This window comes from Rhinolophus sinicus, linkage group LG03 (genome assembly GCF_036562045.2).
Source record: "Rhinolophus sinicus isolate RSC01 linkage group LG03, ASM3656204v1, whole genome shotgun sequence".
NCBI classification, from domain to species: domain Eukaryota; kingdom Metazoa; phylum Chordata; class Mammalia; order Chiroptera; family Rhinolophidae; genus Rhinolophus; species Rhinolophus sinicus.
The window spans coordinates 111,300,419-111,324,227 of record NC_133753.1 but is presented as its reverse complement, the minus strand read 5'-3'; the positions used below and the strand labels follow the sequence as shown (position 1 = coordinate 111,324,227).

The 23,809-nt window shown below is 37.3% G+C and overlaps 1 protein-coding gene across 1 annotated transcript in view; it reads right to left on the bottom strand.

Moving 5' to 3' along the window:
* Window positions 1-23,809, bottom strand: part of FBN2 (fibrillin 2) — a 262,671-nt gene that overhangs the window by 23,261 nt on the left and 215,601 nt on the right. The window contains exons 43-55 of the mRNA XM_019732405.2: window positions 23,156-23,281; window positions 22,859-22,984; window positions 22,233-22,358; window positions 20,064-20,180; window positions 18,365-18,493; window positions 17,809-17,928; window positions 15,041-15,166; window positions 14,222-14,374; window positions 13,383-13,448; window positions 12,940-13,065; window positions 12,249-12,368; window positions 11,063-11,185; window positions 10,504-10,635 (exon numbers count right to left, since the gene is read on the bottom strand). Of these exons, the coding sequence (XP_019587964.1) occupies window positions 10,504-10,635; window positions 11,063-11,185; window positions 12,249-12,368; window positions 12,940-13,065; window positions 13,383-13,448; window positions 14,222-14,374; window positions 15,041-15,166; window positions 17,809-17,928; window positions 18,365-18,493; window positions 20,064-20,180; window positions 22,233-22,358; window positions 22,859-22,984; window positions 23,156-23,281 (1,590 nt within the window). The remainder of the gene's footprint in view (window positions 1-10,503; window positions 10,636-11,062; window positions 11,186-12,248; window positions 12,369-12,939; window positions 13,066-13,382; window positions 13,449-14,221; window positions 14,375-15,040; window positions 15,167-17,808; window positions 17,929-18,364; window positions 18,494-20,063; window positions 20,181-22,232; window positions 22,359-22,858; window positions 22,985-23,155; window positions 23,282-23,809) is intronic.

Here is a 23,809-nt window from a genome sequence, read left to right as displayed (position 1 = left end):
CATGTGGGAGAGGCCACGCTGCAAATGAGGACAGCTGCCACCAGTACTGGGCCTGGGATAGCTCCACAAAAAGCCAGCACACCCTAAGTCCTTCTGCCACTTGCTGGCTCCCTTAAGGTTCAGCCGCTGATAAACCCTCATGAGGTACATGAATTGGGTGAGGCAGGGTCCCTTAGAATGCTTTAATAGTATTGTTCCATTGTTTTCTTTTACTGTTCATTTGCAGGAAATCTGGTTTTTCTTTCTAAAGAGAAAAGAATGTAGGATTTTTTTTTTTTCTCTTAGTGTTCTGAAATTCGTCTTGATGTGTCTTGGTGTAGATATTTATTTCCCTTTTAGGAAAAAAAATAACTCATTACAGAAAATTTAAGTATATACAAAAATTTGAGCTATGTTATGGATTTAAATAATTGTATAGTGTCTGTTATTTCTAGAATCTGAGGGTTCAAGGTCTGTCTTCTTGATTTAAATCTATTCCTCATTCACCTTTAATTGTTTGAATTATTTTTTTCAAGAAGGGCTCTTGTTGGTATACTGCCTGTGTTTCTCCATGTTTCATAATGAACAATATAGGTAGCTTTTATATTTGAAAGATAACTAGATGTCTCTCAAAATCTTAGATTACTTTTGCTTTACTACCATTGGCATTGAGAATTACTGAGGAAACTTGAAATAAGAGCAGCTTTAATTTTTTTCTACCTCGAAGGTCATTTCTTTTTCTCTCTGGTTGACTATAGCCACGAAAGTTTACCCGCTCCCCGCCCCCCCATTTTTGCTGTTGAAATTTGTAAATTCACTAGGGTATATCTAGTGTGATGTTGTGCCATCTATGAAAGTTGGATTTCCAGCATTCCACTTTCTATGCTTTGATAATTTCTAGATCATATCAGAATCACCAATGACTAACCATTTCACTGTCCATTACTCTTGTCTCTGCTCACCTCTTCCTACCTACTTTGTGCTTAATCCAGTGTAGCAGGACAGACTAGAGAAAAACACACAACCAGGGCAAGTCTCACTTTAATTCAAGACTCAAATCTCCAATGGGTACTAATACTTCCTTGACAATCTCACTATACTTCCTGGTATGTCCACACTCCCATTTTCTAAAATGACACATTAAGAACTCCTTCATCTCTCTGCTATGAACCACCTGTCTGCACACTCACGTTCAACCTTTTGTCCTTTTTCAACAGCTGAACTATCTCTGGTTGTTCTCAAAGGCCAAGTCCTTGCACTTGTTCTTCTGGTTTGTCTTCCAAGACTTCACAATTCTCCTTTTCTCTATGAATCATTTCCTTAGCATACATTTTCTAATAACTTCCACCTTAAAAAAAACTCGCAGTAACATATTAACCATCCAGCTACTGCTACATTTTTGTTCCCCGTAGGGCAAATTTTTCTTTCCTTTTTTTTTTTCCTGCTCAGTGCTCTGACTCAGTGCTCTATTTTACTTTATTCCAGCTTTATCGAGGTATAACTGACAAATGAAATTGTAAGGTATTTAAAGTGTACAACATGATGATTTGATATACATACACCTTGTAAAAGGAATCCACTCATTGAGTTAATTAGCACATCCATCAACTCACATATTTACATTTTTTTGTCTGAGTATTTAAGTTCTACTCTCTTAGCAAATTTCAATTATACAATAGTGTTATCAACTATAATCACCATGTTATACATTAGATCCTCAGACCTTATTCATCTTATAACTCCAAGTTTGTACCCTTTAACCAACCTGTCCCCATTTCCCTAACCCCCACCCACAGGCAACCACTTTTTCATTCTGTTTCTGTGAATTCAGTTTTTGTGTGTTTTTTTTCTTTCTTTTTTAAATTAAAAATTTATTGGGGTGACAATTGTTAGTAAAGTTACATAGATTTCAGGTGTACAACTCTGTAATACCTCATCTATATATCACATTGTCTGTTCACCATCCAGAGTCATTTCTCTTTCCATCATCATATATTTGATCCCCTTTACCTTCATTTACCACCTCCCTCCCTGCTTACCCTCTGGTAACCACTAAACTATTATCTGTGTCTATGAGTTTTTGTTTTTTTATTTGTCTTGTTCTTTCGTTGTTTTTAATTTTATATACCACATATCAGTGAAATCATATGGTTCTCTACTTTTTCTGACTTATTTCACTTAGCATTATAATCTCAAGATCCATCCATGTTGTCGCAAATGGTACTATTTCATCTTTTCTTACGGCCGAATAGTATTCCATATATACCACAACTTCTTTATCCATTCACCTATTCATGGACACTTTAGTTGTTTCCATGTCTTGGCCACCGTAAATAAAGCTGCAATGAACACTGGAGCACATATGTCTTTATGGATAATATTTTCAGATTTTTTTGGATAGATGCCCAGGAGAGTGATTGCTGGGTAATTCTATTCTTAATTTTTGAGGAACCTCCACACTGCCTTCCATAGCAGCTGCACCAATCTGCATTCCCACCAACAGTGTATGAGGGTTCGTTTTTCTCCACAGCTTTTCCAACACTTGTTACTATTTGTCTTGTTGATGATAGCCATTCTAACTGGTGTGAGGTGATATCTCACTGTAGTTTTTATTTGCATTTCTCTGATGATTAGTAACTCATACAACTCAACAACAAAAAAACAAGCAATCCAATTAAAAATGGGCAGAGGGCCTGAATATGTATTTCTCCAAAGAGGATATACAAATGGCCAATGGACATATGAGAAAATGCTCAACAGCTTTTGTTTTTCTAAGATTCTACATAGAAGTGATACCATGCAGTATTTGTCTTTCCCTGGCTTATTTCATTTAGCATAATGCCCTCCAGATTCACCAACTGTTGTTTCAAATGACAGGATTTCCTATTTTTAAAGGCTGAATAATATTTCATTACATATACTATATACATATGATACATATGTACATGACATACATATATATGATATATATGTACATGATATACATATATATATATATATATATATATATATATATATATATATATCACACTTTTTTGATGCATTCATCCATAGACAGACACTTAGGATGTTTCTATACCTTGACTATTGTGATATGAACATGAGAGTCCAGATATCTTTTTGAGATAATGGTTTTGTTTGCTTTGGATATATATCCAGAAATGGGATTGCTAGGTCATATGGTAGTGCTATTTTTAATTTTTGAGGAGCCTCCATACCCCATACACATTGGTTGCACCAATTTACATTCCCACCAACAGTGTCAAAGGGTACAGTGCACAGGGTTCCCTTTTTTCCAGATCCTCATCAACACCTATCTCTTGTCTTTTCGATCACAGTCATCTTAACAGGTGTGAAGTGGTATCTCATTTTGGATTTTTTTTTAAATTTACCTAATAATTAGCAGTGTTGAGCATATTTTCATATACCTGTTGATCCCTTCTGTGTTTTCTTTGGAAAAATGTCTATTCAGGTCTTTTGCTCATTTTAAAATCAGATGATGATGATGATTACCAGCTATTGGGTTATATGAGTTCCTTGTATATTTTGGATATTAACCCCTTATCAGTTTGCAAATATTCTCTTCCGTTCCGTAGGTTGCCCTTTCATTTTGCTGATGGTTTCCTTTCCTCAGCAGAAACTTTTTAGTTTGCTATAATCCCACTTGTTAATTTTTGCTTCTGTTGCCTTTGTTTTGGTGTCAAATCCAAAAAAAAAAGTAATTGCCAAGACCAATGTCAAGGAGCTTATCTCCTATATTTTATTCTAGGAATTTCATGGTTTCAAGACTTACCGTCTAGTGTTTAATCCATTTTGAGGTAATTTTTGTGTATGATGTAAAATAGGAGTCCAGTTTCATTCTTTCACATGTGGCTGTCCAGTTTTCCCACTATTTATTGAAGAGACTATGCTTCTCTATTGTATATTCTTGGCTCCTTTGTCAAAAATTAATTGACTGTATATGTATGGGTTTATTTTTAGACTCTCTATTCTGTTCCATTGATCTGTATGTTTGTTTTCACGCCAGTACTGCAGTACTTTGATTACTACTGCTGTAATATAATTTGAAATCAGGAGGCATGATGCCTCCAGCTTTGTTCTTCTTGCTCAAGGTTGCATTGGCTATTGAAGGTGTTTCGTGGTTCCATACAAGTTTCTGGAAAGAATGATCTATGGTTGTCATTTCCACTTCCTCACCTCTGATTCTTTTCATAACTCATGTGCTCTACTCCTACATGGAAACTGTGCCTGAAGAAGTCACCAAATCTAATTGTTACTTCTCTGTCTATATCTTACTCTGTATCTCAGCAGCTTTACAAATGACTATTCCCAAGTGTTGCAATAATCCATTCTTTTAACTCTCATGACTCCGTCATGACCTGGACAACTTATCTTGAAGGCTATTCATTTTGGTCTTCTAAACATTTTTAATCACTCTAAATATTGGAGTGCCCAGAGCTCAGTCACTGCTCTCTCTCTCTCTCTCTCTCTCTCTCTCTCTCTCTCTCTCTCTCCCTCCCTCCTCGTCCAATTTTATGATTTTTTCAGTACTACCTATTTATCAGCAACTTACAGCTATGGCTCATAAATATATCTGCTTACCTAATGTTACCACTTGGAAAGTTAATACATATCTGACACTTAACATAGTTAAAACAGAATTTTTATTCTTCTGTGACCCCAAATCAAACCGGTTTCTTTTAATCTTTTCCTTATTAGTTAATAGTAGCTTCATCCAATCAATTATTCCAGTAAAACTCCTAGGACTCATCTTTTATATATCTTCCTTCATCCACTATATCCAATCAATCCACTAGCCAGTTCTGTTTATTATCCCCAAAGTATATTCTGAATCTATCCATTGCACCACATTTCTAAGCCGCTATGGCTTTAATCTGAACCTCTTTTCTCTCTCATCTGGATGATTAAAATAGCCACCTAAATGAATCCTGCTTCTGCTCCTACCCCCTTACAATGCATTATCTATCTACAAGGCAACCTGAGATCTTAGACAATAAGTAACAATTGAAATTTTACTGTATGTCAAGCACTGTTCCAAGGGTTTTACAGGAAATCACTAATTTAATTCTCCCAATAATCTGGTGAGGTTAGCGATCTCATTATTCCTATTTATTTTTGGATGAGGAATTTTGAGGCACACAGGGAAGGCAACTTGCCTGAGGTCACAGAACTACTAGATAGGAAACTGCATTTCTCATCTTCATCATCCATCTTCTTGGCCCACACTCTGAATCGCTCTGCCACAAAGCACTCAGCACAAAACCAAACTCTTTACTATGGCCCGCAACGCTGTTGCCGACCTCTGGACTTCATTCACCTCATGCCACTCTCCTGGCATAAACTCCAGCTACACTGGCTTTCATTCCTGCCGTAGGGATCTTTGCTTTTGTTAGCTCCGCATTTTTCCTTCCCAGGTCCCAGCTCAAAAGTGACCTCATCAGAGAAGTCCTCCATGAAAAATGTATTCTAAACAGTAGCTCCCACTCAATCACTAAATTTTGTTTTCTCAAAAAAGATTTACCACTATATTATCATGTTGACTATTTCTTTATTTGCTTGATGTCTGTTTCTCCCTGACTAGAACATAAACTACTTGAGGGGATGGAGGGGAAAAAACTTGTCCTTGTAGTTTATTTTGATATCCTCAGAACTATAAACATTGCAGATGTTCAGTAAATTAATAGAAAACAATGAATGACTGTTCTGCAACATTTTCCATGGAGCAGTGTGCTCTTCTGATATGCATATTTAAATATTTTCTACAAGTATTTCTTCCACAAATACTCAGATGTATTTAAATATATGCATATTTTTGTTTTATTTGTTCAGGTTTTTTTTCCACCTAAGGGAATTCATTTATGTACATATTAAATTTCTTTGTCTTCTTCCTCTATCATCTTATTAGTCACCTCCATATCCACATTACTGATTGTGTCTTCATCCCTTTCTACTTTTTATTGCTCCTAACGTGACTTTAATTTCTGTGGTAGCTTTATTTCTTTCCTAATCTCATTATGTCTTGATACGATTTCATCATCTTTTTCAGTTTCTTCTATTTGGATTTTTATTTTTCTAAACTCTTCTTCTGCGTTCTGAAGTCTTTTAATCCAATTCTTGTTTATTTTCCTTTCTTCCTTTACCCCCCTCCCCAGCATATATACCTTTGTTGCAGTCTTGTGTAATTATTTATCTTTGAATAATTTTCTCCAGTTCAGCTGTTTGCTGAAAAACAATACAGCAGAAGATCACCAGTTTCAATTCAAGTTTGTTCTATGAATGCTCTCTTACCAAAGCTGTTATGCTCTCTGTCCTTGGGGCATTTATACTCAAACTTTCAGGTAATTTAGGAGGTCAGCACGACTCTGAGCAAAGTTCCTTACGTTTCAGCATGTCACTGTGATTTCTCTTTCACTTCTATGCCTCTTGACCCTGTAGCATGGAACTGGGCTTCTACAAAAATATTCCATACTCCTCCCATTCACCCAATTCCCTTATCTTCTAATCAAAGGTTGTTAGATGAACTTTTTAAATTGGGGCAGTTATTTTTAGAGATATCTGTATTCTTTTTCAGTCTGTAGTTGTGATCACTTCTTCACTTAAATTGAAACAGTACTCTCCCTTCCCTGTCGTATTTCTAAAACCTTTAAGGGATGGGAGTAAAATAACGTTTTTTATTCCATCATATTTAAAACAAAGCCTTCCTTCCCGTCAATTACATTTAAGTAATGTTAATGAAGCCCCAAAATTATTCTGTTGGTATTTACATTAAAATTTAATGATCTTGGTAAAATTTTTCTATTAGATTTTTCTATTCATTTATTATTTATTTTAAAAAATAATTATTGGGGCATAATATATTGCATAATCAAATTCCTGTCTCTACATTTAGTTTTCTTTACAGAGGTTTTGGATTTTCTACATAACTTTAATTCTTTTTTTTTTAAACTGTAGTCATCACATGTGAGTATTTAATATTACAAAATTAAACAGCCACAATTTCCAAATATAGGATCTTGGTTCAATTCATTCCTTTATATCACAATTATTTATTAAGTGCCTCTTATGTTCTAGACACTTTTGATATTCACAATAGGGAACGAGAGACAAAATTTACTTCCTTTGTGTTAAATTTTATTGAGGATAGTCCATAAGGCATATTAGATATGTAGACATTAGTGAGATGGGACTCAAAATTTGAAAAATAATATATGTATATATGTGTACGAAAGAAACACAAAAATTATACCATTACATTTATAATAGACTCACAGGTGATATTTTAAGATCTACTTTATTTTCCATCTTGCTTCAGAGCAAGTCTTTAGATAAGACTTCGCTTTCTCCCCATATATTAAATTCCTCACAATGAATACAATTGTCTATTTTTAGTATTTTCAACAATTGTATGATAAAAAAGATACACTGTTTGAATAAAAGAAACACATGCAAACATACACACACACAAATACACACATACAATCATACCACCACATTTGTAATAGATTCAAATGTGATTTACTTTTTTCTTTGCTTTTGATTTACACACAAAATGTGGAGCGATCGTTTGGAGTGCTCCAAAAAGGAAGAGTGAAATATCGCAAGAAAGGCCTATGTCTAAATGACCTACGACATGGAACTCCTCTGTCGAAATTTCTCACTCAAATGTCAGAAATTGATATAGTTGAAATAGGAATCAGCATGGTTTAAATTTTTTAAAGATTTTTATTAAAAATATAACTAACATACAATATTATATTAGTTTTAGGGGTACACCCTAGTTATTCAACATTAATTCTTTACCCTGTAATATTTTTAGCTAATTTTGCATTTGACATTATTTTGAGGTAATTTTGTTGGATTCCAATTTCATTGTACTCAGCACTCTTATTTTTTTTATTTTTATTTTTTGTGGCTTTACCTTTCATTGTGACATTTGTAAATACTTTTTTAATATTTTGGTTGGTTGTTCATGAAATTTCTAATTGTAAAAATATGTCTGAATAAAATAAAACTTCTCTACAAAGAGTTTTTTGATGATCAAAAACAGTTTTATAGAAGTTACAGTAATCAACATGGTATCATGAAAAGCTTGAGGAGCAGCAAAGTTTTAGAACATGTATTTTTTGAAGCATCTTTTAACAATGAAACACTTACAAGTATATAATGCTGCCCTGTGTCGTCTTTTTTTTAAAGAAAGTTCATGGTACCATAGAATATTAGAGCTAGAGCAGACACACTTCTCCCACCCAGATCATAGTTTCTTACTGTATAGGTGAGGAAACGGAGGCACAGAGAATTAAGTCACTTTCAAGTCATTCAGCTCACTTATGAGAGATCCAGGAAGAAGAAATATGGGTTCTTAACCTGATCACAATGCCTACCCCCTCCTCTTCCCAGGAAACACACATATGAATGTAGTAACAACAATATAAAGTAAAATTCAGCAAGTTAGAAAAATAAGAAATTTCCATGAATAAAAAGTAAAACACATTTGCAAGTATTTCAGCTGGATGAAATTCACACACACATACATGCTTAAATAAATAAGAGAGAAATAGATGAAAATAAATCTCACGTACATAAGAAACCAGGATGGTAAACAATGTCTGCCATACATGTTATTTCTACCCTTCCGTACGTGTTAGTATTCGCCCTGTGCAAGATTTTGAGGGACATACGTTATTCTGTAAACTTCTCTACTCCTAGACTTAGGAGTCTAGCTTAATCTCTGGGTTTTCAGATCTTGGAAGAAAAATGTTTTTGAAAAAAGCACTGCATAACTGAACCTCTGATACAATCTATTTTTAACTTTATTAAGTAGTGTATTTGAATAAAATATCTAATAGATTAAAAGAAACTCTGAAATACAATCATAACCTGATGGGTTGTTGCATATATTTAAAAATGAATTTTATGTTACACATGTAATTCAGGAACTCACTCTTTTGTAAAAAATTAAAATTGACAGATATAGTTAAATTCACCTCAGACCAGTAACCTCAAATCTCAAAATCTTCCCTGAAGGTAATTCTTTCGATGATTATTAAAAAAAAAATCTTTTCATGTGTATTTACTTGCTTGCATATGTCCCTATGGAAAGCATAGTATTATTTATAATTTCCTTTATAATATGACACATTGCATATATTGTTCTGTAACTATATATTTATGATTCTTTTTACTTCAGTACACACATATATCTTACTACTTTTAACTGCTGTTGACATTTCATAGCATGGATATGCCATATTTATTTAGCTATCCTCTTATGATGGCACTTTGGTTGTTTCCTATTCTTTTTTGTTGCTGTTAATACATGTAAAATTGCAATGAACATTCTTTTCCTATGGTAGATTTATTTAAAAAAAAAAGCTTTATTGAAGTATAATTTAGATGCTGTATAAAACTTGCGTGTTTCAATGTGCAATGCAATGATTTTTAGCAAATTACAGTCTTGTGCAATCACTGCGATTCAGTTTTAGAATGCTTCTATCTCCCAAAGGGATCCCTAGTGTCCATTTCCAACCACGCTCTGTATTCTTACTCCTAGCACCAGGCAATCCCTAATAGATTTATTTTAAGAAATCTTATTTAGTTTTTTGTTTTTCCCCCCAAATAAGACATTATTAGTAATTTTAAATGTTCCTCCAAAAATACCCACATTTTTCTGGGTTCTGGAGGTAAGGAAGGAGCAGCAGGTTCTTAATTAAAGGAGGGGGAGCCACTTCTTCTCAAGGAGAAGGAAGACTGTGCTGGGCTCCAGTGTCCTAGGTGAGACTTTGAGGATAAAGTGCTGAGATAATGGATACAGAGGCCATGGGCAGTGTCCATGGCATGAGACTTTGACTTGCATTCTAAAAACCACAGCATTTTAAACTCTTGAAGTCATTTTAGAGATCTAGCCCTACCTCCTCCCTTTATAGATGAATTAACTGAGATTCAAATATGTTTAAAAAAAAAACTGCTCAAGGTCACAGAGCCAGCCAGCCTGTAAGAAGTTTCTGGAGAGTATCTGCCTCTTTACTCTCCTCATTCATGGGAATGATAAAAAAGGAAGGAAGGAAGGAGGGAGGGAGGGAGGGAGGGAGGGAGGGAGGGAGGGAGGGAGAGGGAGGGAGAGAGAGAGAGAGAGAGAGAGAGAGAGAGAAAGAAAGAAAGAGAAAGAAAACAAACATTAACTCATGCTTTTATTTTGCTACATGAGCCTAACTGTTTCAAGGCATCTTCCTACACTTGTTAATTTAGTGTTTTAGAGTTACAGGACACATAATTACAGTAGACAAGGGGGCATATACTCTAGGACAGGCATTAACTGCCACTGCATGTCCAGACCCGATTATACTGACATGGACCCTGAGATGGAAGGAAGAGGTCGAGGTACAGCACAGCCTTGAACAGCTGGAAAAATCGCTGGCTTGCGGTTCAGATGATTTGGCAGCAGTGGCAGAAGCCTGTGCTGGAGTGGGAGAAGTACATACACCACAGCATCAGTGACAGCCTTACCTACGCAGCCTTCTCCGTCCGGCCTCCGGGTCATCCCGGGCGGGCAGACGCACATAAAGGTGCCAATCAGGTTCTTACACATCATGCCTCTAGATTCACAGTCGTGCAGCCCTTCAGCGCATTCGTCCAGGTCTACACAATATTTTTAAAAGAGAAAAACAAATTCTCAGGAGCAGACTATTGTTTAGGACGTTTCTGTCACAGTTTTGGTTTTCTGGCTCTTACAATGTAATTAATTGTATTGTGGGACAGAAAGGAGGAGCCTAGGCTTTTTCAGCTGTTGGCTCTATTCTAGACTTAGAAGTTTCAGCATTGGTCCTAGTGGCAAGAAATTCAGGAAAGGGCACTTTGTGCTTTCATAGGAACCCAAAAGGATGACAGTGGGTGGGTCCCTCGTCCCATCTTATCTTCGACTTGATTGGACAGACCACCAAGTGTCTTCTTGTCCAGGTATGGAAATGTACCAGCAAAATGCTGTCATAAACATTTCTGTAAAGCTCGATAAAATCATTAGGCACGGCAAATTAAGTTCTAACTACACCCTTGCCTGTGGCCTTACCTTTGCACATCTTCTGGTCTTCCCTGAGGGCATAGCCAATCGGGCACGTGCATTCATAGGACCCGAACGTGTTCATGCAGCGGAAAGCACACAGCAGTGGATTCTGGGCACACTCATTGATATCTGATCAAAGAAACACACAGCCATGGCTCAGCGCCCAGGGTTCTTATTATTTGTGTAAATAAACACTGATGGGTTAGGTTGGTGCAAAAGTAATTGTGGTTTTTGCAATTATTTTTAACCTTTTAAACTGCAATTACTTTTGCACCACCCTAATGTTTACTTGGCAGTCATGCAGAAAGCAGCAGGACAGTAGAACTTCCACTTACAGTATGGAGAACTGGGTACCTAACAAACTCACCCTCTTACAAATAACAACTATACACTCTGGAAGTCAACTAAAAACTAAGAGAAGTCGTCTTTAGTGGCGAGTCAAAACTCAGCAAACGACCGACAAGGAACAAATTTCCAAGTTTTTTTTTTTCTTTCTTCTTTTTCTGAAATTACCCTGTGGATGGCCACAGTCCTGGCAATGGCAGCACCTGGCAGCTAAATTTTCAATAGAAACTTTCTCAGCTTCTGTCTAGAGGAATCAGGGGCGGGAACCTTGGGGCCACCCAGACTGTTGAAGAGTGAGGGGCAACCCCAGAAAAGAGAGGGCCAAAGAAGGAAAAACACTATTATTTTACGCATAAAGTCAGCCCAAGTTACTGACTTAACCATGCATGTGTGGGGAAAATCAAAGAAGCTAGCCACGAAGGTTTACAGAGCAGAACTGAAATCTGAACCACTGTCTTCCACAGGCCTGACAATCTGCTTTTATGTTCCTCCAAGTTAAGACAAAAGCATCAACATTCCTAGAAGTAATATAACTTATTCCAGAAGATACCATTCACAATATCCAGGGTATAATCCAAAATTAACCCACATAATGAGGAGCCAGGAAAATGGGACCCAATCTCAAGTCAGAAGACAACCAACAGATGCCAAGTCTGAGATGACCAAGATGCTGGAATTATCAGACAAGGGCTTTAAACCAGGTATCGAAACTATGCTCAGTGAAATGAAAACACATTTGTAATGACTATAATCATTAATAGGTTATCAGAACAATATAAATAAAAGCTGAGACATTAAAACAACCCATTCTGTATCAAGAAGAAATAGTAAGAAAAGTATCACTTGCCTTCACAATTCATCATGGGCCCTGGCTCAAAGCCTTCATTGCAGTTGCACTCAAAACTCCCAATAACATTGGTGCATGTACCGTTTCCACATGGATTGCCGATTGAACATTCATCGGTATCTGTAAAAGAATGAGACAGTGCTACAAAGTTTGGAGAAGTTTTCGTTTCACAGGAGCATGTGTATGAATATCCACCTGGCACCGCACATTTCCAGGTCACTGCAGGGCACCCAGGACTCTCGCACCCTACTCGGTCTTGGCTGTCTGGCTCTTGTGCTGTGCAGAGGACCCCAAAGGATCAAGCGTGCAATGCTCCGAGCCCACAGACCGCCGTGCTTGCCCTAAAAATCACAAACCCAAAGAGGAATGTGGTCTTCTGCTACCAGAGCAGGGGTGGAAAGTCATAAAGTAAAATGGATGTCTTTGCCAGTTAGTGGTTTGGCAACTGTAAATCTCTAGACACATCAGAGTTTGTATATTTGGTTGAAGGCAGAGGTTGGGCAACTCTCTCCATCTTCACATAAATCAGACCTACTGGAAAATGTAGGGTGGGAGAAGAAAGAGCAATTGCTAACTACTTAATTCTGGCTTTGCAGATCCCACCACCACCCAGGGTGCCTGAGAGACCTTTTGCTGAATATGAGAAATAATACAGAACTGTGAAAGTGTATGATGTGGAGTCAACACTCACCCACACAGCGTACTCCAGTGTAATCAAGGTTGTAACCCATGGGGCATTCACAGCGAAAAGACCCGTCTGTGTTGATACACTGACCATTTGAACAAATGCCTGGGCTCTCAAGACATTCATTGACATCTGAAATATAGAATTGCCCATGAACTTCCTCATATAAAAAGATACGCCAAAGCTGTGTATATCTATTCAACAGGATTAACATTTTGAAACATATGAACATTTCTTTTACCAGAGAAATAGATAATGTATTTCATATACCACAACATAGTTTTATGATCAATGTGATGCACATATGCATATATAATAAATATTGTGTATGTACACTAAGTACAATATACTATATATTACACAGTAAAATTCCATGGTTTATAAAATAAATGTACAGTAATATATTCATATAAAAGAAGGTTACAGAAATAAAATATATCAAACCACACCTTCACGAGTATCATGAAGACTCGGAACAGTTCCATGGCCATAAGGACACAAATCCTGGAATGCAACTACAGAGAAAAAATACAAATTCCCCATTACTGAAGAGCCTCAATTATCAGAGAACTTAAGAACTGATTAACACTATGCATGACATGGGACTTACTTTTCCTCTACAAAGCTGTTTTTGACAAGAGTCTTTTATTTTTATGACTTATTTCAAAAGCAGCACTGAGCATAGGTAGAAACAGTCCCCTGAGCTTGCCCAGCTCCTTCCAGGGTGCCACTACTGAGGGATCTGGTTCTATCTGTTTGCTCATTGTCTCTGCCTCTGCCCATTACACACAGAAGCCACTTCTGACCTAGAGACCAAGCCAGTTCTGAGCTTGCTAGGAATTACCCTACAATTCAGCTGTGCTAAGAAAATAAGACCTGGAAGCTCTTGGTCTCTTCCAACAAATGGCCACTGGTACTGACTCAGCTTTTCAGAATTTTATATAAGATTCTGAGCCCAGCTTGTGATGTAACACCCACGTGGGATTCCCGCAGCAATCATTTTCATCCTCTCCTTGCATCTTCTACCCTGCACCTCTCAAATTCATTCCTTTGAAAGCAATACTAACCTTGAAGGAATAAAAGTGAAATCACAGGGTACCTATCTACGCGTACATGTGTTGAATAGAAAAGCTGAAGCATGTCTCTCGGATTAGGTTGTTCACTGAACCATTCAAGTTTCTATGTGAGGGGGTAATTTCACCCTCCAAACAGTCATAAATTACGCAAACTGACTTCTGACAAAATTCCCAAGCTAGCATAACGTGGTGTTTCCTGTCATTGCCCTTACCTTCGTCATCTTTGGGGCACAGCTCACAGGGGTCCCCCCAGCCCTCTCCCGGCATCTTACTACAGCAACATTTTGCCTTTGTGGTGTTGAAAGCTTTGGGTACAGAACACTTTCCATTTTCAAAGTTTGTGAAGCAGAAGCTCTGGCGAGTATCTAATCAAGAAAGCAAACATCACAGATCTCTTCACTGATCATTTTAAAAGATGGAATAATTTGTACAGAATGCTATTTCTGACAGAACATTTTTCACGGGCCGAGCATCTGATACAAATTACATCAGCAGTGAAAAGACAGGTCTGGGAAGCCTCAATTGCTGACTTCACTTGCCAATTTAAGATGACCTGTCTATAAAATTTTATTTAATTATTTAAAACGATTAAAATATTTTTATAATGTGCTGGGGAAATTTGAGAAATTATGCGCAATATTAAATGATTTCCAAGTCTCTTTCTCCATCCTTGCATTGCAGCCTAAAAACAACAACAACAACAAACCAATCTAGGTAACTTTTGGCAAGAACAACGCATATACCAATGTAGAAACAAATCTATGCCAACAACAAAATGAAAATGGTGAAACAAAGTAAGAATTTTACTTTTAGCATGAAATTCAAAAAAATGTAGAAACAGAGCCAGTAATTCAAAGCACCTTAAAAATTATCCAGTGCATATACTTTTGAGACCTGTATTTTTGATTTACAGATGATGTGTCTGCCACAGACATGTCCTTTGCAGTGATAAACACTCGCACGATGACTTACTGTGCGGCTCTGAAGTTTCTAAGGGTGAATTGTGACAGAGCAGTTATCCCAAAGCTTACCAAAGCACCTCCGTCCATTATCAGACAAGACAAAGCCAGGTGGGCAGATGCACTGGAAGCCCCCAGGAGTGTTGGTGCAGGAACCAAAAAGACAGATGTTGGGATCTTCATCACATTCATTTATATCTGCAGAACAGCAGGAGGATTTAGTAGCTTAATCAAATCACTACGCTGTTCCAGAGAAACAATTTGATCATCCTACAACAGTCCACCACTGGCATTTAATACGACACAAGAGATTACATTATATAAATGTTTTACTTATTCTTTCAAAGCAAACAATTATTGCTTCAAAAGTCAAAGACTATATCCAGTTTCAACCAACCCGTCGCCCCAGACTTCCAAATCCACATCCATCCAGCTCCCGGCACTTGATCCCGAGGGGTGTATGTACATCCACCTGCCGACCTAACAGGACTAGTTCAATGTCTTACAGGCATCATGGGCTCCGCTGTCTCCTTCCCTGATGCCCCTCTCAGCAACCCAAGTTGGGGTCCTAGAGTCACCTTTATTCCTCACGTTGACCTTTAACTTCCATCTGCAAGCAGCATGTGGTCTGTCAATTTTACTTCCACTGTACATTCAAACTCAACATCATTTATCACGGGATTACCATAAATCTTCTGACTATGGCATCTCCCTCTCTTCTCTCCCTAGTGCCACCAGGGCTGTCTTTTTAAAACACACGTCTGTTTGAAAATCTGTGCCTATGGAACTAGGAGGACTCAGACACGTTTTGAGAATTTTATCATTCCCACCACATTCCAGAATGGTTCCTTAAAATAAATAAGGATTCCTTACCAGTGATATTTGGCGTTTTTTCATCGGAAGTGCTTATCTAATGGGTTACTTAAACTAAAGGAATAACCATTACCCAACTCCAGGCACATTAGAATGCAAGCTCCACAAGGACATGCCATGTCTGTCTGTCTGGATCACTGCTGCCCCTTCGGCCTGGTCGGCATAGGGTCTGGCACATACTATTTTCTCAGTTAATATCTGCAGAATTTTCATGAGCAAGTCATATCACATCCTTTGTAAAAAACCGTGCAATGCTCCACACTGCCTGCAGGGCTAAGCTCGATGCCCCTTACCACACTGTGTCGCGTGTGTTTTCAAATGGCCTCCTCTGTTCCCTTGCCATCATTGATTAGTAAATGCCTATCCAACATTTAAGAGCCACCTCACATGTCGCCACTCCTCTGTGACAGGCTTCCTTGACAGGCCATCCTCTCACCACTACCATCATTACTCACAGCCTCCTGCTGTGCTCCTGCAGCCTGAACATACCTCCAGGACAGCGTCTGTCACGTTGGATTGTAAGGAAGGTTTGTAAAACTGGTTTACTTGCAGAATATGGCTTTTCTACTAGACAGTAAGTTGCCTGAAAGCAAGGACTATGTTTTTTATTTCCAGCTCCTAAAAGGTGCTATATTCTCTGCAATGTCCACTGAATGTTGGAATGGATATGTGTGCATGTGTGTACATGTGTATATGTGTGTGTGTGTGTGTGTGTATGTGTGTGTGTGTATGTGTATCATGTTAGGAAGCATCTCATCTGGGAAAAACTGATAGAAGAAATTCTAGTCTGAAGGAAATATTCTTAGGAGAAGTTAATAAAAAAAACCAATTTTTCAGAGGTACAAAAGAGTACCTGGATAAAGAAAATAAAACATTTCTGAAGTTTAATAAAATTGCAACTGAATCATAGATGTCTTTCACTAAGAGAAAAGGTAGCTGAATCTTTTTGATACAAAAATACATATATTTCCATTTCCCTCCTAATGGATGACATACTGCTACTGTTATTGTTCCATAAATAGATGGATCAGAGGGATAATGAGATTAAATATGGAAAAAGAAATGGAAGAAAGGATTTTAAACTTTTCAATAAATTTCTTACTAAGATACTTCTAGTATTATTTATTTTTCTTTAGTATTAAAAACACTAGACAATATTACAATGAACTATACAAATCAGATAGAAAAGGGAAAAGATGTAAAGACCAAATTGGAATGGGTAGGGATTCCCATTATAGATAATTACGTGGTCTGAAAAATAATCAAATTTGATGAAGTAAACTCAAAGGCAAAAAAGAACCCTTAGGAATCACCCTAAGATGCTGATGCTTCTGAATTTCAACAAGACCATAAAAAATAATTTGCATAAAAGTGAAATAAAGTAACTGTAGAAAGGTCAGCCTTCAGTCATGTCCACCTGGAAATTCTGGGACCCACTTTTGATGTGGTTACAATGTTCTTATAAGCTGGAAGAGTTTCAACAGAAAAAAAACATGTTAGGGCAAATGAATTAATATTTTCTCTTTTGACATGAGGCTGTCCCAAGGAAAAAAAATGTCTCAACAGCATCGTCAAGATTTTCTGCTTCACATTTCTAGGACTGTGGATACCTTTAATAGCTGTTTTAAAATTGGTTGTCAAAGATTATGATTTTTGTAGATACTCCTTAAATTCAGTAGAGAGTCTCTATTGGCATTTGGAAAAAAGATAAAGAGTACACTGAAAAGTATCTAAGTAGTGTAGATTTCTGTTAATGAAAAATCCCACATCCCTAAATTCTGTATTCCCTCCATTCCCCCTTCCAATCATTTTTGATAGTTCAATAAAACAGATGTTGGCAGCTGCATGTTTAATTCCTTGGGTCAGTATGCCTGTGGTGGTTCGGATTTAGTGGACTTCTACAGAGTCTGTGCCAGGTCTTATTATACTGAACAGTTCATGGACCTCAGAATAGATGTTAGTCTCACCGATGCAGTTCTCGCTTTTGACTTCATACCCTGGGGGACAGATGCACCTGAAGGATCCCTCCAAGTTCTGACAGGTGCCAGGAGAACAAGAGCCGGGAAGGGCAACACACTCATTAGTATCTTTAAAGAGAAACAAGAGAAAAAAATGCTTCAGATATGAGGTTAATTGTTGTCAGGTGATATTAACATAACTTCAACTCAGGCCCTCTGATCTGCCTGGTCACTATGGACAAATAATGCCCTGAGATACTCTTTTGACATCTTGGGTATTACTCATTTGACAAGAGGCTAATTTTCTTGCTTTGTTTCCTTTGTCTATTTTTACTGAGACATGGACAGCTTCAAGTTCTGTCCCAATAAAACCACTGTGCGTGAGTTGTTCCCAGTTGTTGGCTTATTCCTTATAAGGAATAGTTACCATGATATCTTTACTAGGTCATGTGATCAGATGATCAAATGAAATGTGAATGAGTCCCGAAGTGGGGCTGGGGGGGACATCACATTACTATTTTACAAAATAACATAAATAAAGACTGTTTATTGTTTAGATACTTACCTATACAGTTTTTGCCATCTGGAGTAAGTTCATAACCTTCATTACATAAACACTTGAAGGAGCCAATTTCATTAAAACACCGTCCATTTCTGCACACCTGACCAAAAAAGGAACTGCACTCATCTATGTCTGTAAGCAAACAGGAGTTAGCTTTTCAGAAAGAGCTCTCACAGGTATATTGTGTCACAGCTGCAACTTAAAAACATATTTATTGGTACACAATTACAATAACCCTACACCATAATTTTTCACCAACACAGAGAAAAATGGCTCATATCAAATCATGTGACATTTATAAGGTCACATAGATCCCTACTGTATTTCAACCACAAGGGCACATTTTTGATATTAACATAACTCAGAAATTTATAACCAAATAACAGTGGAGGGTTTCAGGTGAAGATTTCCATTTTTTCCAAGTGAAAAAATATTTCTTTTCCCAAAGGCAAAAGGCTATATGAATTTAACTTGCCTGAGTAGTTTGCAGGTGACTTTACCTGGAGATAGGCTGACTTCATTCAAAGGACAAACACAATGGAGTATATTAAATAAAGAAAAATCAATTATATTAAAAAGATTAAAAAATTGCTGCTGTGTTTTGCTGACAGAATACAGAATTTGAAAAAACAAAACAAAACTTCTTTGTTAGGTTTTCAGTTAAGCTTAGGGTTGATTGCATTTGAGTAATTTTCTGGGTTGTTTGAAGACTGTACTTTGATCAGAGCCATATCCGTGTCTTTAGCTCTCCCTGGCTGTACAAAGGGTCTGAGAAACTATAGACAAGAAAGTGGTTGATGAATAAAATGTCCAATTAGCTCTAAAATTTTTTCACAGTTGTCGAATTTTGAAAAATAAAGAAAACTGAGAGGAACATATGTTGGATTAAATTAGAGGGTAGCTTCCTTTGGGTTGTGATGGTCCCATAATGGTAGAAAGGCTTTGTTATTTTCACATACCTTATAGGAACGTGCAAATTAAAGTTACATTGCCTGACATGTGGTAAACAAGAAATACCATCAACATTTGTGGTCATTTCTCTTACTATCTCCTCCACCAGATACAGGCAACTTCCCTCCACTCACTAGCAATTCTTATTTCAATCAATGTTGTTAGGGGCAAAATTCTGTACCATGCAAAGGAGACAGTTTTATTTTCCACTGAAAACCTACAGTTAGTAACAGACATCAAACAGGCTTCTGAGGGCTGACCTGGAAATCTAGTCAGTCATCATGCACTGTTTCTGTGGGAAAAGGCATCCCGGGCTTCAAAAATGAAATTTCAACGCACAACATGTTTTAAGTTGGGGACTGCCAGTATTTGAATATAAATCAAGAATGGATTATATGAAATACTTGTAATACCACTGAAACAATGACAGGTCTATCTTTGATCCCATCTAAGGGGTCAAAATCACTCCAAACCAGAAAGCAGTCCCAATACTTTTACTATCACCTGCATGACCTTTCCCCCTGAATCTCTTGGTTGACTGGCAGAAGCACTCAGCATGGCAGATGGCTGTGTTATTTAAGCCAACACTAAGGCTTTAGTTAACTAGAAATTAGCCAGTGATAATACACACCTTTTCACACACATTTGCAATTTTAATAATAAAAATATTTATTTATTCTTTGATTTTATTTTTTTGTTTCAGTATATTGTGTAGAAATGAAATAGAAGCACTAAAAGACTGAGTGCTTACCCAGACAATCGTTATTATGGGTGAGTTCAAACCCTGGGTAGCAGAGACAGTTATAGGATCCAACAGTGTTTTTACAGGTTCCATTTCCACATGGATGTCGCTCACACTCATCAACATCTGCAAAAAAACATTGGCTCAAAGGAATTCAGTTTTTAACTGGAAAAGCATAGCCTACAAAACATTCACATTATTTTAAACTACTCACTCAGATGTTCCTTATGCAGCACTAGGAACCCATATTTACTTAAGGAAAGTGTAAGTATGAGGTAGAGAAAACTCTAAATTATAAAATTATAAGAAAAAGTGCTGATTAATGACTTATAGGCACATATAACGCTCAGACCGAGGCGAAGCAAGCAATCCCTTAGCGGAGATATTTTAATGAAGAGTTTGCTTGTCAATTGTAATGAAACCAGTCTTTTGACATACTAACACAATTTGTTCTATGAAGCATTATAAACACTCCCCCAGAAATGTATATACCTTAATTTGATCAGCACAACAAAGATAAACTTCAGTTCCTAAATTTTATGAATCAGTGGAATGAACCCAAACTGAAGTAGTCTATTAGAACTCAATATTATTAGCCTTCAAAAACATGGAATTAAGAAAATATTTCAAAAAGTCATCCTCAAATACGAGAGCAGATTCCCTGGACTGAATTTCAGGCTGCTGAAACCCTCCTATCCTGCAAAAAAAGGTACTGCTCCTTAGAAAGGAAGCTTTGTTGAAGCTACGTATTACCAAAGTCTAGCTGACTTTTATTATATGAATCGTTAGCACTGAGGGCAGATTTTCTCCATATGAATTTCCCATTCATAAATCTCACATATTTTTTAGCTATTCGTATTCTCTCCCTCAGAGAGTGCAGCCAGGAGAAGCACGTATAAGCAAGGATTCTCAGAAAGCCCACGCAAATACGGCCAATCCTCCATTTGTCTTCTGCACAAGCATCCCCTAGAGAACCCTTCCGACCACCACGGGAGACGTCCTTGGGGGTGCTCTTAGGCGGCAACGGATAAACACAGATGTTCTTCCGGTGCTCCTCATTGTATGGCTGTGCCATAAAGTAAAACTAGTTCTGCAGTCCTGCAATCTGACTTCACCATTCATGTAGATGGCATCTTGAATATTGAAAGAGTAGATGCACAACTTTAACTTTTTAACTTTTTCTAAACTGACAACATGCTAATTACAAATAGCCAAGTTTTAAATTTGAGTTTCCTCTTTCAGTGCAAAGTACGGAGGAGAGTCTCTCGGCAAAGATAGAGCCAGTGGCTGACATCAGATTTAAGTGGTTCTGCTGAGTTCCAAGACATCCGGCCCATCTGCTTTTCAAATCTTATTAATCATCAGCTCAACAAGCACTTACTGAATACTATTACCGCTTAACTAACCATTACAACAGCTACTGGAACTTTTTAAAGAGTTTTGCTACATTTGCTTCTAAAAATTGTTTTTAAGAGTTAAAAAACAAAAGAAGCAGATAAATCCCATGCATTCAATGATTCTGAGGAAAAGTGTAGTGGGGTTGTCAAAACAATGCATACAAGTGGACACTTTGGTCACTGTTGCTCAGGCAGGAGTTTGCCATAATCAGAAGTGTCTGGATGCTGATGGTAACTACTTTGAGCCCCTCTCGTAATCGCAGAAGTCAAACGTGACTTGTAGTCATCTTTTGTTATCGGTATATGTTGAGTATTACAATTTTAATCGTTTTCCTTTCTGAAATGTGTATGCATTTTTTGGCACCCTCTGCATATATGTTTGTGTGTGTGTATATATTCATTTTAATACTGTCTCTCTTACTACTCCCTTGCACTCTTGCATTTGAAAGGCTTTCTTGAGTGGGAACAGAGAGGGGTAAAAGGCAGCTGATCCTGTGGTGACGTCCACATAACCCTGAGTGTCCCAGGGTGCAGGTTAAGCATGTGAATTGAGTGCTATCTGGGGGAAAGGTTGTGAACACCGAACTGAGGAACATACTGTGGTATGTCCTGCTTGCAAATTTTACATTGAATGAAACCATAAACAGTTTCACATTGTTAAATTTTTGCAGGACTGTTTCTGACAGAGACATGGTAGTTCCTCATGGCAAGTGACTGAACTGTAATCTCTTCTGGACGCTCAGCTGCACTTCACCCCCCGGAACTCAGGTCCTCCTCTCACCCATGCACATGGTCTGGTCTTGAGAAGCCTTGAAGCCATTGTGGCAGATGCACTGGTAACTTCCTTGCAAATCAACACACAGGCCATGACTGCAAACATTAGGAATTTCTAAACATTCGTTGCGATCTAAAACAAAAAATAAAACACATGTTACCCATATCTGATTTTTATTAAAATTCCTTTATTTTTTCACAGGCACGTTTCTATAACCTGCTATTAATTATTACAGAGAGGTTGAAAATGAACCATAACAACAGCTGAATCAAAATAAAGACAGGCTTTAAAGTATCCAAGTCTCTCTCTTTTAAAATCATGCAATTTTTAATGTTGATTGGTATCTCGAGGATACTATTTTAGTTTAGGTCCCATCCTAGGAAAATCCATTGGAGAGACCTCCTTTCCTAACAAAAATATCTAAAAGTCCATTGGAGAGACCTCTTTTCTGAATAAAATAATCTAAAATGCATGGGGAAGGAGGTTCAATATGAATGAACGGACTCAGAAAATCTTTTCAAAACTACCTTTGAGAATAATTTTTTGGTAGAAAAGCATGGACAGTTTTTTAGTGCAGGCAATATAAAGAATGTTGTGCTCAGGGCCAAAGAATGAATCGGTCTCCTTCTTACCAACACAGGCGCCGTTGGGTGAGAGTTTGAAACCTGCCGCACACTCGCAGCGGTAACTGCCCGGACTATTGATGCAGTCTGCATTTCGCTGGCAAAGGTTATCACCATTGCTGCACTCATCAATATCTGAAAGAGCAACAACTGCACTTGAAACTTTCATTATTGCATCAGCATTACATTCACTTAGCCAATTTGGTGATCTATTCTGAAATACTGAGGACAAAATAGTAAAACTTTCTGAAAATCACTTATGTCCACCGAACTTTTTTGGATGAAGGTCATACATCATTCAATTACCTTCACAGACCAGGAGCAGATCATTGTAACTGAATCCTGTTGGGCATTCACAGCGGAAACTGCCAATCTGGTTGATGCACACCCCATTTGCACAAATGCCTGGAATCTCTTTACATTCATCAATGTCTGAAATTGAATAGACTTGGTTAAATATATGTGGTTCTGCTTAATGTATTTACCATAAAACCTTGAACAATGCTATGTGTACACTGGAATGAGAACACACACTCAGTGTCACAAAAATCAATTCTATACTGGTATGAACGATTTTGTGGTTCATGAAAGCATATGGACCATAAAATAGAGTACTTCCTTTAAACAGTGATGAAAAAATGTAAGTAGCTGATCAAATACACCAAGTTATTTTAGTGTCAGTGTAGCAAATGTACTTCCTAGGGAATCAAGCCCCCTCTTCAAGTTACTGGTCAGACTCCCTTAACTGCTGCTACTCATCTGATAAAGAACATTATGTTTTCTTAATTTTATGTTATTTGTTACATATGCATTGATAATGGAGACTTAAAATTATATTACTTATTTAACCTTTGAAGAAGAGAAGTAGAATGAGCAATAGAAAGTACATTTAGAAGGAAGTAATTTATGTAATTAATAATCTTGCAAATTCCTAAATAGATCAATAGAAAGGGATACTGC